The sequence below is a fragment of the Typha angustifolia genome, chromosome 15 (genome assembly GCF_048772165.1).
Source record: "Typha angustifolia cultivar Huaian chromosome 15, ASM4877216v1, whole genome shotgun sequence".
Lineage (NCBI taxonomy): Eukaryota > Viridiplantae > Streptophyta > Magnoliopsida > Poales > Typhaceae > Typha > Typha angustifolia.
The window spans coordinates 4,275,891-4,291,462 of record NC_133253.1 but is presented as its reverse complement, the minus strand read 5'-3'; the positions used below and the strand labels follow the sequence as shown (position 1 = coordinate 4,291,462).

At 36.7% G+C, this 15,572-nt stretch overlaps 2 protein-coding genes across 7 annotated transcripts; one reads left to right on the top strand and one right to left on the bottom strand.

The window, feature by feature from the left end:
* Window positions 1-1,485: 1,485 nt before the first annotated feature.
* LOC140778429 (probable NADH kinase) lies at window positions 1,486-4,907 on the bottom strand. 3 transcript variants are annotated; one of them, XM_073123131.1, is made up of 6 exons: window positions 4,712-4,907; window positions 2,995-3,240; window positions 2,669-2,749; window positions 2,371-2,522; window positions 2,127-2,274; window positions 1,486-1,701 (listed from the first exon to the last, which is right to left on the bottom strand). In XM_073123131.1, exons 1-6 carry the CDS (start codon window positions 4,802-4,804, stop codon window positions 1,651-1,653), a joined length of 771 nt encoding a protein of 256 aa, XP_072979232.1. In that variant the 5' UTR covers window positions 4,805-4,907; the 3' UTR covers window positions 1,486-1,650. The 3 variants fall into 3 exon arrangements, with proteins under 3 accessions (XP_072979232.1, XP_072979234.1, XP_072979231.1); XM_073123133.1 differs by having other exon boundaries at window positions 1,646-1,782; window positions 4,712-4,906; XM_073123130.1 differs by lacking the exon at window positions 1,486-1,701 and having other exon boundaries at window positions 1,709-2,274; window positions 4,712-4,905.
* A 486-nt stretch (window positions 4,908-5,393) lies between these two features.
* On the top strand, window positions 5,394-14,957 carry LOC140779913 (serine/threonine-protein kinase 12-like). 4 transcript variants are annotated; one of them, XR_012107411.1, is made up of 13 exons: window positions 5,394-5,768; window positions 6,347-6,421; window positions 6,535-6,630; window positions 7,690-7,775; window positions 7,885-8,005; window positions 9,059-9,138; window positions 9,277-9,336; window positions 9,487-9,605; window positions 10,369-10,454; window positions 11,527-11,648; window positions 12,969-13,080; window positions 13,838-14,337; window positions 14,509-14,957. XR_012107411.1 is itself a non-coding variant. In XM_073125247.1 (12 exons), exons 1-12 carry the CDS (start codon window positions 5,448-5,450, stop codon window positions 13,979-13,981), a joined length of 1,422 nt encoding a protein of 473 aa, XP_072981348.1. In that variant the 5' UTR covers window positions 5,394-5,447; the 3' UTR covers window positions 13,982-14,501. The 4 variants fall into 4 exon arrangements, 2 of the variants coding, with proteins under 2 accessions (XP_072981348.1, XP_072981349.1); XR_012107412.1 differs by lacking the exons at window positions 13,838-14,337; window positions 14,509-14,957 and adding an exon at window positions 11,123-11,201; XM_073125247.1 differs by lacking the exon at window positions 14,509-14,957 and having other exon boundaries at window positions 13,838-14,501.
* Window positions 14,958-15,572: the final 615 nt, after the last annotated feature.

Sequence of the window (15,572 nt, the reverse complement as noted above, 5' to 3'; positions counted from 1 at the left end):
GATAGTGTTAAGTTGGTTATAGGTGCTCACATTGTATGGATATTCTTGAGTTCGAATCCCAACGGCATCTTTAATTGGGACACCATTAAGTTCTCATTTCTCTCAAACAAAAAAGAAGGGCATGTCATGGTATGCCCCCTCCATAATTGCAAGTTTGCCAGGTGATGTTGGGATATTGCGCAAGGGCTTTGAGCAATGCATCTGACTTGCCTAATGCAATGAAATAATATCATCATCCTCCCTTCTGATGGCAGTTCTTAATTATGGTGGCATTTACTTTTTTAACCCTCTTGGTTTTACTAAATTTAATGGGTTATTCCCTCCTGAAACTCTTGAGAACTATTTTTTAGCTCCTCTGGCTTTTCATATTAATGATTCTAGGTTTTAGTGTGCTTCAACATCTGCAAACATGCCCTCCTTGGAAGTTCTCAAATTGATTGCATGTTTAAATTACATAAGTATGTCTCCTGTTGAACAAGGAACAGAAGCTCAAATTAAGATTTGTTATTCTTCCATTGCCTTGCTGCAATTGGGATTTCAATTAGGACACCAATATTTTTTCTTGTTTTATCCCAAGTTCCTGTTGTATAGTATTATTGATGTTAATCTTTAATGTGAGTTGGAGATTGAAGTAACATAGAAGGTATTCTCTGTGTTCCGTTGACTTAGTTTTTCATATGGATGACTAATGCTTGTTTGATCATTCTTAAAATATCTGAGTTGTCACTCACACTTGCAGTGTTGAGAATCTTCCTTTCTTTTTTAATATGTTTGTTTTGATCTTAATTAAGGGCCTCAGGAAGGAAAAGACCAGCAAATTTGGTTGGATTGCCTGGACCCATCTTGTATCTTCTTCATTGATGGTTGGTTTTGCTCAAGCATGCTTTTGGATGTTACGCAGCGATCTCAAATTAAGAGCGAGAAATAGTTTTTATTGGTTGCACTTGCAGGCAGTACAAGTTCATGTTAGAAAGTATGAGAATTCAAATGTATCAGATATATGTTGCACTGCTTTTCCAAAATTATGAAATCGTTGTGCTGCTAAAGGTTGTTGTGATTGATCATATTTGCAATATCTGATTTTTAGTATACTAGAGTGGTGGTTATGTTGGTCCTCCACTTATTAATGTCTTCATGCAGCAAATGGGATAATATTTTGTGGGGCTAAGGTTCTTATCCCTTTATCCTGGAATTATTCCAGGGGAATCCAGATTTGCATTTATCTATTGTCATTGTAGTTTCTTTGAAGGAAAAGTTTGCAGTAGTATGAGCTTGAATGTGTTGAATATTTTTGTTTTCACATGGTGTTGGCTATGCATCACCCTAGAGATTTTGCATGACTGAATGATAAAAAAAACAAACTACTAGAATTTGTTGTAATGGATACTAATTCACTAGAAATGGTGCTGAATTGGCCCAGATAGTAAAACAGGAACATGGAAGCTACAATGCAAGCAAATCAGTACTGTATTTACTTTAACGGGAAGAAATGCAAATTTTCGAGGTCAATCCTGATACAACATCAATTATACATTCATGAATAAAGCCCACTCACATAAGCAATCTACCTGGAAACAGGGAAATTTCATAAGAATGTTTTCTTCTAATACAAATAAAGAGGAGAAGCCCGTGAATGAGGCCAGCTTACCCTTATTGTATATGGACAAGAACATCAAGAAAACTCAGCAAGTTGAGAGTTTCCTAGCGGTGAACACGAAATTGTGAGCTCTTACAGAAGGTAATGAGAGTATTGAGCACAACTGATGCTCATCTAAAACTTCTCTGTTTCCATTGCAGAACCCAAAACAAGGAGAGTACAAAAGGTTTACATTATCTATCAGCAACATACATAAGCAAAGTATGAAGCAAAAAAATTAACATGCAGTGGTTTCATTATAAGCAACAAACTAGGTTAACAGCCTGTGAGGCAGAAAAACTTTAAGAATTGGAGCCTCTGATGATATCTCAATTATATCTCCATGCTGGATTGAGTAAAATACATGCGAGCCATCAATATAGACAACCCCTTCTTGACTATACCATGCAACATGCATTGATTGATCTGGTTTAACTAACCCATGCATCAGCGGAACATCTGTAGCCCTAGGAAAGATGGGTTCTCTTACCATATACTGAAGGTCATGACTTGAAATAGGCATGGGAAATCCTCCAGCTGAAAGCATGGCAGCTGTCGATCCTGCAGCTGTGGAGACCCTGAGACCACTTGATCGACAGTTAACCAAATGCGGGCTCCTTTGACATTCGCTCTTGATTCTGAACATAGAAATTAAGATGTTACAAGGAGATAATTAGTAAAGGAAAATTCCCTCACATTGGAATATACCTAGATGTTACAAGGAGATAATGTACCTAAATGAGAATCGCGAGACTGATGCTGGACAAGGATGTGACACCAAAATATCATTCAGAGCAAATGTTGATAACTGCTGACCATGTAAGTTCACTGATAGCCTTGCTAGTTCAGTAGGATGTTTATGGCCCTCAAGGATTTCATCTAGTACCTGGATAGTACCATATGGCAGAAGGTGAAAATTAAAGTAGGGAAAGAAACTCCAATGTTCTAATATTATATAACAAAGATAATTAGCATTTATGTAAAGTAATTTTCATTAATGTAAGATGACAGATTAATTTCCGAAGTGGATACCTGCTCGAAGTTTCCTGCAGTAGCAGCACAGAGATAACCTGTACTTCTTGTTGCATCAAACTCATCATTTAACTCATCAACCTGCAAACAAGAACTACAAATCCTTACTGTAAAGTAAGAAAGTAGAAAATCAATCACCTTATAGTAAGAAAGTAGAAAATCAATCACCAAGCGTGTCTTTGTGCTGGACAGAATGTGGAACGGTAGAGTAGTAAAGGATAAAAAGAGCAATTACTGCAGTTGATACAACCACCTAGAATGGCTATAACTCAAATACCTCTTAACGATCGAGTTGTAATTGAAATTCATGGCTTGGTTATACTGACCTCTTCGAGACGTGTAGGGTCTGAATTAACTCCTAAAACTGGAATTGAGCCATCCAAAAAGTGACTGGCTTGGAGAAGAGTGCCATCCCCACCAACAGTAATCACAAGATCAGCATCACACATTCGATGAGACAAGTGGTTACGCAACAAAGGCTTCCAGTCAAGAGATTTTCGTTGCAGAACACTCTGACAGAAATTGATTGTATCCTTATGAACTCTACATCTGTCGTCTAAATAATTTAAGACCTGCAAAAACCAGAAGAAAGAATTGGATAAAATATTGAGGTGATGCAGGGGAAAGATCTGCAGCATGAGAAAGGGATAGCTTCACAAAACCAATCGAGCATTTAAAGGAGTGCATTTACATCCCAACAGTTTAATGCAGTCTGCAGCTAAGGGCATCAAATCAGAATTCACTCTCATGACTATCTTTTGGAGGGGCCTTTCCAGACAAGCAATGCTAGCGTGCCTCTCAGCCATCTATTCCATGACATTCATCTGGTATATATGCAATATGAAATACAAAATTATCAAAAGGAAAAAGAGGTGGACATAATTGGATAACCTGTATACCTAGAAAGTGCTAAATATATATGGTCAGACCTGTTTCAGGAAAGACTCAGCTCTTCCAACCTCAGGGTGAAAGATGCAAACAATTTGTCTTCCAACTTTATACTCACATCCTTGCATTTTATCTTGTGCACCAAAGATTCTGTTTGGTAATGAACTCCAGAACAAAGCCAAAGGTTGTCAATTTGGCTAGATGATCCACATAGTAGTGGGGACCCTTAATATGCAAGAGCTGGAAGCACCTCAGAAGAAGTGTACTTTAGTGTACTAAGCAAGGAAGACTGAATTTGATAAAAAGAAGATGGAGGAAGAGGGAAAAGGAGAGCAGAGCAAGAGTGAGTGTGAGTGTGAGAAACTAAAAAGGAATCACAAACGGCATTTTATAAGTTTAATAAGTGAAAAGGAAAACAAAAAGAAAAAAAATTAAAGACTAAAAACCATATCCCACCAATCGAATACTCGAGACTACAGAATACATTAATACGTACATTACCCAGTATGCTGTAAACTAGTATATATAGGGATAAGGATCAACCCAAGTTCCTAATGATTTTACCACCACACATTCCTTCTAGTAAGCTATCCTAAAGGGAAACATGTAATGAAACACAAGACAAGTAGTCCACTACATTGGCGGGTGGTGAGGTGCTTCATTTAAATCTCCCAACCCATAAGGCTCAACTCAGCATGCCTAAAATGTCTTTTTTTCTTTTTGGGATCAACAAAGCTACACTAAGTGAAAAAGAAAACAAAATAGGACGATCATTCTGATACATTGACCTGTTTCATACTGTCCAAGGAAGCCTAATAGGAGGTAGCTGCACATGAGTATCAAATGTACTAGTAGTTACAAGAATAATTGAAATCTCCCCAAGCATACTATATATATGACCATGCACTTATCGAAAGTTAACACCTTTCTCCTCTCTAACTTCAGCCCTGAACTATATGAAAGAGTATGGACAACATCACGCAGGTGCATCAATTTCTAAGATATTACTACAAATTTTGACGAAATTCTAAGAATCCTTCTTAAATCTAACATAGAATCGAAGTGAGTATCCAAGGCTTTTGCTAGTTCCCAAGATCAAAGAAGTTCGTCTTCCACAATGAAGAGCTTGCGAGAGCAAGCGAGAGAGATGAGTACCTTGGGATTGGCGGCGCGAGGTGAGGAGGACGATGGTCTCGGGGGATAGACGTCGAAGGGCTTCAGCAACAGCAGCACTCGGCGCCGAGCCATGGCCTTGCAGGTAGGAAGAAGAAAGCTTCGTGGTGCGGCCTGCCTCCGACCCAAATCCTACTTTGATCTAATACCTATTCTACTCCCCATCACTATTCGTCCCTTGCAATGGGCCGTGTGGGCCTCTTCCACTCCTCTCCGTTTAGATAGAAATCTTGAGAGCGATTGGGGGAGAAAGGAAAGGAAAAAAAAAAAAAAAAATGACCCGTCACTCTTTTTCCTCTCAAAAAGTCAAAGAAAAAGGAAAATAAATTTCTTCATTACTCTACTGTTTTCTTCACCCAGACATAGCCTAAGTATTAATTTAGTCCAAATATATAAAGTTATTCGATCATCAACAACATTGTCTAAGGGATTCCTCCAAAGCAAGTAACAGTACCGAATAACAGAGATCACAAGTTTAAATTTCGTAAATATTGAAATTAATATAACTCTTTAATTTATGAGTTCATAATATATATATATAAACCCACAGCATAAAAAGGTCAAAAGCCATGGTGTGGGTCCCGATCCACGTCTACGACGATAGAGTCGTTAACCTTTCCCTCTTCCAACGGTATTCTCTTTTTAATTCCCCTCGACTCACCGCCAAAAGGAGGAGGCGATCGACCCTTCTAGAGCTCCTCTGAGTCCGGGTAGGGAGATGGAGTCGAAGTTGACCCACCGCTTCAGCCTCGGGAAGCAGTCATCCATGGCGCCCGATCGCGGCAGTGCGGATCCCGAGGATGCGCTTCTCGGCGTCCCCGACGAGATCGGCGACGACATCCGCCTCATGTACCTCGCCAACGAGGGAGACCTCGACGGTATACGGCGGCTGCTTGGTTCAGGTGCCGATGTCAACTTCAGGGACATCGACGGCCGGACGGCGCTCCACGTGGCGGCGTGCGAGGGATTCGCCGATGTTGTCGAGTTGCTGCTCGAGAAGGGGGCGAAGGTGGATCCGGAAGACCGATGGGGCAGCACGGTATGTGCTTTTCCCGTTTTCCAATCACTATTTTGCTACGTTTACTAAACTCTTTTTTTTTTCTGGAAAGAGAGAAAAAGAAAAGTTTAATTGATCTAAAATGTGGATGATTCCGTTTGTTTTGTGCTCGATTTATGATTTCTTCGATGAACTGTGGGATATTCTTAAATCAAGCAGGGAAACTAGAAGAACTAAGCGGAGGGTCCTTTTTAGGAATTAAACGAAAATATAGGGCTTAAAGTAGAGAGGTTGAAAAGATATTTATTTGTCTACGTTGATTGCAAAAGAATTGGTTCTGCCGCGAATATATGGTCAGAAGGTAACTTAGTCTTTTTCGTATTTTTAATTATTTTACTGTTAATCTGGCTAATTGAACAAAAGAGTTATAAAATATTCAACATGCACAGAGTACCTCCTGAAGTGGCATATGCAATTGAAATTTTCACTTCACTTTGTTAGATCTACCACAAGTTAACTACGTGAATTGTATGTGTTGTTTGATCCTTTAGAAGCTTGCATAGAGTAGAATGATATCAGGTGATTTTAGACCAAGATTCTTACCATTATTGAATTAACAGCCACTTGCCGATGCAATACATTACAAGAAACATGAAGTGATAAAGCTTTTGGAGAAGCATGGTGCTAAGATTAAGGTATATCGTGCAACTTTCTTATGTATCTCTGCTGGATGAGATATTGGACAGTTTCACCCTGTTCTTTTATTGAAGATACAACTTTAACTTTTCTTGTTATGACATTAATATAGATTGCCCCTATGCATGTCGATAGCGCCCGCCAAGTCCCAGAATATGAGATAGACCCCAGTGAACTTGATTTCACCGATGGCACCAGTATAACTAAGGTACTTATGATCTTTTCCTGTCATTGCTGTGTGATTTAGAAGTAGCTATTTTGGAAAGTAAAGTCTGTATTTCTTTCTTGTCTGCTACTTCTGTAACCGGAAATAATATACATAAAGGCACACACAGGAATCATTTAACAGCAGTTTAATGCTTATAGTTACCCTATGTGACAATACACCATCTTGCATCAATTATTTGAGTAAGCCTTTAATCAGATAACAGAACAAGAGTATAGAGGTTGAGACAGAGTAAAAGAATAAAAAAAGAACATCCCCATTCTCTTATATTAACACTTCATCAGCAGAAGATCTATATCATTTCAAACTGATTACTTACTATTTCTGTTCAACCGACTGAGGAGCTTAATCTTTTAGACCTAGTCTTAAAATTCATTTTGTGTTTGATCATGTTTAGTTTTTCTTTTATTCTTCAAATTTGTCAAATAACACTTCCTTATCTGTATGCAACATATTCTTGTCCTAAATTGATTCATGAATTCTAATTTCTCTTTCCTGAATCAACTGTAACTTCTCGTAAGGCTTCCAAACACGTATTCAAATCGTTAAAATGTCAGCCATTGTAGTTTTGCTTCATAAATTGATTCATTAATTCTAATTTCTCTTTCCCGGATCAACTGTAACTTCTCATAAGGCTTCCAAACACTTATACAAATCTTTAAAATGTCAGCCATTATAGTTTTGCTTCATATCTAGCTAATGTTGGGATTTCTTTAATATAGTAAAGTAAATCTAAAATTATTTCAAGCATAAAATTTAATTAGTTTCTTTAAAACTACCAAAGTTCCAAAAGGGTAAAATGCAATTATTTTTTTAACTTTTCTACAAGTTGATAATATAATCACCTTTGTTGCATTTCATGAATTAGAAGAATTGCTTGCTCTCGTACTGATGAAATCCTGATTTTAGATGCTACTCAGTTAAACTCTATTTTAGGTTGCTATGTTCCCTGGCTTTCATGTGTCTTCTGTAATTTATTTTCTCTTTTTATTTTTCTTTTTCTTTGTCTTTTTCCTTTTGTTTTGGCTCCTCTCCCCACAGGGAACATATTGTATAGCAACATGGCGTGGAAGTCAAGTTGCTGTTAAAAAGCTTGATGAAGATGCAATTATCGATGAGGATAAAGTGTGGGTTGGGTTTCCCTTGTTGTTACATCATTTTGGCCCAATTAATTTTTACCTTTATTTCTTGATCATCTTTGATAAGCCAATTAAAACATGTTTTCTGATACTGCAGAAGGGCTTTTAGAGATGAGCTTGCCTTACTTCAGCAACTACGGCATCCAAATGTTGTCCAATTCTTGGGTGCTGTCACTCAAAGTAGTCCGATGATGATTGTCACAGAATTTTTGCCCAAGGTTGTTGAATGTCTGAGTAATTGTTTACATTGAATGCAAATAACTTCACTCTAGGTACCCATAATGTTTTGCCCGAGGTTGTTGAATGTCAGAGTAATTGTTTACATTGAATGCAAATAGCTTTACTCTAGGTACTCATAATGTTACTCGTTCCATTTTAATGGCAATATATAATTGCATTTCATTGTCGTCCTTGTTGAAGTTTGGCTCATATCAAGCATTCCAAGCTCCATGTGCCGGACAGTTCGAATAGGCCTTGGGGGCAGTGAAACGCCAAAGCCTGAGAAGATTTGCTCATTGAAGAACTTCATAGGTGTTGGAATGGTTTCCGCTACCTTCCACCCAGTTGGCTTTAAGCACAACAGTCCTTTCTTCCAATTATGTCACAAAATTTCATATAGCTAAGTCACCTCTTTGAAAATGTCATCCTTGAGGGATTTGGTCATCACCAATAACTGCATATAGTTTCTGCTGCACCATCTACCTGACAATTTGTCATCTCATTAAAAGGGACCTTTTGTTTATTGCATGGCTTGGCAGAACTTAGTTAATGATCCATGTCATATGGCTTGGCTGAACTTAGTTAATGATCCATGTTGCATGGCTTTGCTGAACTTAGCTGATAATTCAGCAAGCATTTGATGAGAAGAGCTGAGATCTTATCATTCTTTTTTTTCAGATGCAGCTCCATGTGTAATTTTGCTTTCAACAATGCATTCTGCAGTTTATCCGTAGATTGTGAATTTACAGGCACCTCTTATTTTGACTGGCTTGTATGAGTGTCCTTAACTTTCTATTTACAGCTTGCCTTTTCTTTAGAGACAATTTATTTTATCTAATGCATGAGAAAAGTATGTAGAACAAGTGTTTAATGGAGGTTTTTGCACTTTTACTTCAGATATCTGATTGTCATCACTGTCATTAATTTCATGTTTTTATTATTTTTTAATCAAAATTTAGTTATGTTTCTTAGTTATGTTGCAAGTTGCATCTGACTCTTTGATTTTGCTTTTTGAATTCCAATGGTGCAATCCATTTAATTCTAATATGCAGGGTGATCTTCGTGCCTTATTAGACTGTAAGGGAGCTCTAACGCCAACATTAGCAGTTAGATATGCACTTGATATTGCAAGGTTTCACATAAATGTTTACAATCATTTCTACTTTTCTTTGTTATCGTGAATTTAGCAATTGGCTGTTATAGTTTGCTCACTTAATTTCTGTTGCATTCTATTAACCAAAAGTTATTTTCATCTTGTAAAACTTGCCAGAGGAGTGAATTACTTGCATGAGCATAAACCACAAATCATCCACCGTGATCTTGAGCCTTCGTAAGTGTTTGTGTTATATACTTATATCTCATTCCTTTTCTTGGTTCTTCACTGATGAGTTGAAACAAACTTCATACTCTTGCTGTATGAGCTAACTGAATAGTGTGCATTTTCTTAATATGAGTTTCTGTGCCCATTGTAAGATAACAGAAATATATTGCAAGACGACTCTGGTCATTTGAAAGTTGCTGACTTTGGTGTTAGCAAATATCTGAAGATGGCAAAAACAGTTAGAGAAGATAGACCAGTGAGCTGTCAGGACACAGCCTGTAAGTTTGTCTTTTTTTTTTCTTTTGCTAGATTGATTGACATGTAATATTTGGACTTTCTTGTTCTGCACTAACTAATGATATTGGAACTTAAAAATAGTAACAAGTGATGCTACCTGAGAATGTGATTGTCTATGGAAGGTAATTTTCTAGGTAAGAAGAATATTTTTTGGATTTTTAATTGTATTACAAGAAAAATGTGAAGATGAAAACCTACTGGTTTCAGTCTCCATATTCCGTGTTATGGATTCAAATGGATTTCTCAGAATGCATGGAATCTAGTCGCCAAAATTAATAGAAATCTGGCATGTTGTGACAAAATGGAATGTCTTGTTGATGTATATCCTATTCAGTAGCATATCTTTTGAGATGTTACATAAATTTAACATGATTCTAGTAAAACATTTCCATACGGAGCATAGGAAAGAACAATGTTGTATTGGGCAAGATATGGCCATTAAGAGGCTAGCATGATGGTTGACTTGAACTATGGTCTGAATCTATCGAGGGAATGCAAATTTGCAGAAGCAAGAGTGCAAAAATCTCTATCTAGGATCCCTTTTATCAATATCTTTGTCACAATTCATGCATGATAACCTGAAAGATAATAAATTTAGCCTTGTTTCTGATCTACAACTGTATGAAGGTTTCAGTGCATTTTTTGCCTAAAAGTTTATGTTAGATGATGATGCCTGATTGTCATCGTACATTTTCACATTCTAAATTGTAGTTTCAGCCAATACATTTATAAGTTTATAACCAGGCAGGTATGTGGCTCCAGAGGTCTTCCAAAATAAAGAATATGATGCAAAAGTGGATGTCTTTTCATTCTCTTTGATTCTGCAGGAGGTAAACCTAGAGACTTCCACTCCGAGACTAATAACTATGTTTTCTTAGGTTCATCTAAGTAAATATATTTATTTATATAAACGTATGTAGCTGTCAGTTGATTGCTGTGCAATAGAAGAAAAAGGATCATGCTGCCCTAATGTTGATAGATGCAAAATTTACAATTTTCTTTTCAGCTACTGTGTATAATGATGTGAAGCTTGAGTTTAGTTATTGCTATGTATACTTCAGATCATCTTTCAGTATGTAACTTACTTTCTGCAACTAGTTCTCTCTCCTCTCTCTCTCTCTCTCTCTCTCTCTCTCTCTCTCTCTCTCTCTCTCTCTCTCTCTCTATATATATATATATATATATTGAGTTGCTTGGAAGAAGTGGTGAGAGGTTTTCATATTTAATTTATTGCAGTTGATGGGCACATACATGAGGGTGGTTTTTCGACTCGATACCTTTCTTAGCATCCTAACATACAGCAAAAGTAGTGATGTACATTATGGCATATCTTTCCATAACAACATTTGAACTTTATATTACATAATAATATATCCACGTCAACCTTACCTTAAAGTTTGGACTTGATTATCTGCTTGATTAGTGTCATCATGTACTTAGAACACATGTTCACAATGCAAATAAATGCATGCCCACTAAACATGAAGCGGTTTTTCAGTACAGGACCAAGGTAGATTCTCTGATGGAACATATGAGCTGGATTGGCAGTTCTGTTGTCCTTTCATTTGCCAAGATAGGTAGATTCTCTGATAGAACATATGAGCTGGAGTGGCAGTTCTGTTGTGCTTCCATTTTCCAGTAGATGGTTTTGTTAAAATGAAGTATGAAAGGGAAATTGTAGTTCACGGCTTCACGCTTATATCTTTTACTAGTTTTAGTGCATGTGCTGTAGTTTCTAAGGAAAAGCTCTCCATGTTCCTAAAACTTGGTCCCGTCTTTGTCCTATTACTTGTAGCTTGCATTTCTGAATGTCATCATCATTATATCTACATGTTTTGCGTAAAAATATATGGAGCTAAGTGACCATTAACATTCACTTGAAGTTCTTTTGGTAATATCCAGATGATCGAAGGATGCCTACCATATTCTCAGATGCCAGATGCTGAAGTTCCACAGAGATATGCTTCTAATGAAAGACCTCCTTTTAGAGCTTCACAGAAACTTTATTCATATGGATTGAAAGCGTAAGTTGTTCGCCAAATCCGGTGCCCTCACATTTTTAACAGAGCTTGTCTTTGCCTATTGGTTTGATTCAACACACACAATTGCCCATTTTATTTTTTAATGTTTACACCATTATGGATACAACAATTTGTGTGCTACCATAACAGTGACATCTTTAGGATTTTCTAAGTATTATAGGCATCTATCATGGAAAAGAATATATTTTTCCTATTACGTGGAGCCAGCTTCACTTTGCTGTATGTATGAACTACAAAGGCCAGAAACTTTTGTCACTTTGCAATCAGGGTAAAAGAATATGTGTTACTGTATACATTATTTTGATTTTTTTTTTCACCTCACTTTCTGGTATGAGAAACATTCTATGGTAGAACATTATTAGATTATTTTATGAAATTGTAATTTGGGCAATTATTGGAATACGATCAGCATCTTTTGAGTTTTGACTTCTCTCTCTTCTCCCTTTCACAATTTTCCCTTTTCTTTGTTTTCTTCCTAGGATAGCAATAGCCTAAACTCTCTGTGTGATAATGTGATGACCAATTAGTTCTCGTGTAATCTTGCGGGGTAAAGCCTTTGTAGAGATCAATTAGCAACTTGGGTAGTCTGATGTACTGTTATTGCTCCACTATTGGCAGAGATAAATATCCTATTTATTAGCTATACTTTCTCTTAGTAACTTACCTCTTAGATATCATTGCTGCAACCTACAGTTCGCTTTTTGTCATTTGTATTGTCTTTTGGAAATAAACCTTTTATTTTTTATCACATAATTCACACATTTTCTCTGTCATGTATGTCACTGCTTTCCGACTAACTTGTATTTTCTTATATAGCATAATGTTTACAATTATATATTTAAGGATTCTTTGGGCACTTTCATCTTTCAATTGTGTACAAACATACTGATTTCCTGATGTGCACAAGGTTTTGCCTGGTAAATAACAGCGCATTGATTGCCCATCCTGTTGTTTAGCTCCAATTTACCTTATATCTCTTTCTGCCATTTTAATAGCATGTAGCTTGCCTGGAAAGTCTGTAATTCTGTATAGCATACTGGTAGCAAATCTGTAACCAAGAAATATAATTTTGTTGTCATTTCATTGTACATTTTAATTGCACTGTTTTCCTATGTCTGCAGCTCATAGCATATATATATCTATTATATCCATAAATAATTTTCATGCTTTCTTATAGTCCAAGAACCTTGTTACTGCTATATTATGTAGAGCATTCATGTGCTTTCTTTACGGCTGTTAAATTTCAACTTCCCTTTCTTTCATTCATTTAGGAGTTCATGTCCTAGATGTCATACTGTGCAGGTTAATTGAGGAATGTTGGAGCGAAAATCCTGCTGACAGACCTCCTTTTACAGTGATAATTGATCGATTATCATTGATCCACTCTGAAATTGCTCAGCATAGGCGCTGGAAGGTATGTTTCTATATTCCTTATGATGATTCACTGCACACTTTTGAGTAAAGCTCTACTTGAGTTTGTTGGTTCTTAGATGGCCTTGTGCTGCATAAAGTAGCTCAAGCATGAGCACTAGCTTCCATGCTTGAAATGAGATGTACCATAATTTGTATTCCAGAATCTAGATTCTAGAATTTCTTTTTATTTAGAGAGAAGTACTGCAGTATCTAGATTGAAGAAGAATTATTCACTCAGAGATGCCAGAGATTGTTTTGGTTTATATTTCACTAGAAGTGATCTACTGATTGATTAAAAAGGTGGAAGATTTAACTCCTTTCTTTTCCTACAGAGTAATATGTTCAATACAAATGCTTACCTGCTGATTATTTGCAATGGACTTGGTTCCCTATGATTAGAAATTTAAATGTGAAGTTGGTTCCCTATGATTAGAAATTTAAATGTGAAGTTGGTTCTCTATGATTAGAAATATGCATTGGAAAATGCAATGCAGCTAAAACTGCAGCATGCCACCATATAATGATTCAATGTTGCTTTCATCCAGATAAAGATGCAAATACTGTACTTATCATTTTGGTATGCCTCAATCAAGAGGTGCAATAAAAAAAATATTCAAAGTTTGATTGGACAATTAGTTCAGAAATGCATCACATAGATGTACCAATCTTAGGGCTTGTACTAAGAATTCCTTACTAGATCACCATAGAATCTTTAATAAATCTCAGCTGTTTCACTAAATGTGGTCAAATGTTTCCAGATCAACATTTCGCTGATGCTCCCTCTTATGTGCTTTCTCCAGGAGAGAGCCTCAAAATTTCTCCAGAAACTAGAATCCTTGTGGAATAAATATCACTACAACCTTAGCAACAGGCCATCTCGATCATCATGCTCCTATATCTGAACTGAGGAATTTTCCTTATCAGAGATGAAAAGATTGCTGATTTCAGGGAGAAGAGCTAATTCAAGATACTAGATGGGGAAGGGCTGTATTGTCTTTGTTGCTACAAATTTGTCAGCATATCTTTTGCAGGTTTCACTGAGAGTGGCTGCTTCTTATTACTTTCAGATCGTCCATTTGTGAACATTTAGATTAGTTCTTTTGAAGATGTATATTCCAAATGTTCATATACCGATATCATGTGACAAACATGTGTGTTTGGGAGCAGCTGGTGGATTTTCAAAGTCTAGTAGTTTTGTCCTTACGCACTTCAACAAAATCTGATATATGTGATAAACATGTGTGTTTGGGAGCAGCTGGTGGGTTTTTCAAATTCTAGTGGTTTTGTCCTTAGACACTTCAACAAAATCTGATATTCATCTCAATTGATTGTCCATGTCCACATATTTTTCATACTTGATATTGGATTACTATTTGATGCACATATCTTCTGCTACAATTGACCCTTCTCAATGTATGTGATGGTGCAGGTCTCATGTCATGCTCCTTTTGAGAAAATATCCTGGCTAGCTCTTATCAAATTATTACAGCTCTATTGAACCACAGAATCACACACAAAGATGGATGCAAAACAAATCATAATGTTCATGTAGCAAAGATCATGGGAGACTCTCATGTTTGTTAAAGATAGAGAGATAGAGCCACATAATAGCATCTAGGATGCCAACTTTGGGGTTCTGTGGTGATGAAGGAAGACAAAATTGATACTTGATAGGACTCTGCTAGGTGACATGCAGAGGCATCCTATGCTCCTCATGTCCCTCATATGTTGGCCTAAAAGGTCAGATATCCCATTTGCTCCTCTCCATAATCTGGAGCTCTTTCTACCTTGTGATGCTCCTTTTAATTGATTTGTTTCTAGAAGGATTCTGATGATCTTCTACTTTCCTCCTCTCTTCTTTACTCTTCTCTCCTTTTATTTTCAAGCCTTTTCTTCTATTATTAAAGTTTCAAATGAAGGCCCTTCTTTGGCAAATTTCTGAAAGTGTTATCCTTAATTTATCGTGACAGCCTATGAAAGCCTTTTCTCACTTCTCTCAACAACAACAACAACAAAAAAAGAGCCAGCAAGATGCACATACGGGTAAAGGGAGTGATACATTTATTCATGGATGCACACAATAGTGATTAAAAGATTGTATCTGGGAAATATATATATTAAAAATTGCAGGAATACACAATGCATATGATCAATTCTATAATCATTAGCTATGAATAATGTTGCAAATCATCGAGATAGTTGATCTCATACTGGTCTGCCATCAAATCTAATAAGAAGGGGGGGAAAAAAACTTAAAAGAAGAGATAGAAATTTCAACAGTTAAAATCTACTGCTAGTGATGGTGGCAGCACCATGCAGTAGTGACATATCCACTGCCTTTTTTTTGCACCACTCTGTAACTGCTCACGTATATATGGATGGTGAAAACAAGAAGGGAGTGGTGATTCACGTTTTTTAATATTTATTTATTTGAGGGAAAGAGTGGTGATTCACACGTTGGGAGGAAAAAAAAAAAGAGAAAGAAAAAGCTAA

Coding starts and splice junctions, on each gene's coding strand:
- LOC140778429 (XM_073123130.1), bottom strand. CDS start 4,804: ATGGCTCGGCGCCGAGTGCTGCTGTTGCTGAAGCCCTTCGACGTCTAT. Junction 3,241..4,711: donor CTCGCGCCGCCAATCCCAAG/GTACTCATCTCT, acceptor TGGTTTTTGCAG/GTCTTAAATTATTTAGACGA. Junction 2,523..2,668: donor CTGCAGGAAACTTCGAGCAG/GTATCCACTTCG, acceptor GGTACTATCCAG/GTACTAGATGAAATCCTTGA.
- LOC140779913 (XM_073125247.1), top strand. CDS start 5,448: ATGGAGTCGAAGTTGACCCACCGCTTCAGCCTCGGGAAGCAGTCATCC. Junction 6,422..6,534: donor AGCATGGTGCTAAGATTAAG/GTATATCGTGCA, acceptor ACATTAATATAG/ATTGCCCCTATGCATGTCGA. Junction 9,139..9,276: donor TATGCACTTGATATTGCAAG/GTTTCACATAAA, acceptor AAAACTTGCCAG/AGGAGTGAATTACTTGCATG.